This window comes from Cariama cristata, unplaced genomic scaffold, assembly GCF_000690535.1.
Source record: "Cariama cristata isolate BGI_N322 unplaced genomic scaffold, ASM69053v1 scaffold7116, whole genome shotgun sequence".
NCBI classification, from domain to species: Eukaryota; Metazoa; Chordata; class Aves; order Cariamiformes; family Cariamidae; genus Cariama; species Cariama cristata.
Window position 1 is genome coordinate 148,832 of NW_009623810.1, and position 317 is coordinate 149,148.

The 317-nt window shown below is 64.7% G+C and overlaps 1 protein-coding gene across 1 annotated transcript in view; it reads right to left on the reverse strand.

The window, feature by feature from the left end:
• Positions 1 to 313, reverse strand: part of PHLDA3 (pleckstrin homology-like domain, family A, member 3) — a gene marked incomplete at its 5' end in the record, with an annotated part of 687 nt that extends 374 nt beyond the window's left edge. Inside the window, one exon of the mRNA XM_009702915.1 lies at positions 157 to 313. Within this exon, the coding sequence (XP_009701217.1) occupies positions 157 to 313 (157 nt within the window). The remainder of the gene's footprint in view (positions 1 to 156) is intronic.
• Between the last annotated feature and the right edge of the window lie 4 nt (positions 314 to 317).

A 317-nucleotide genomic window follows, 5' to 3' on the forward strand; every position in this document is an offset into this window, starting at 1 on the left:
GACCACTGTCCTGCAGACCCATCCCCACCCATGGGACCCCCTTCTGTGATTCCCATGAGGAAGCTGAACCACTCGGAGATGGGACCTGGCAGCCAGGGACCCCATCCTCCGGTGGATCCTGCACCCCGACCCGTAGTGGGGCACGGGGTCCAGTACCTGCTCGGCAGCTGTGCCGGGCGCGGACGACCTGGATCGCCTGCTGGTTCTTGAAGCGGACGAGACCCATGGTGATCTCGGCGTTCCAGCCCGGGTCCTCCTGGGCACAGCGGAAGTCGATCTCGTGGCTGTCGTCCATCACCACCGTGAAGTAGATGTGC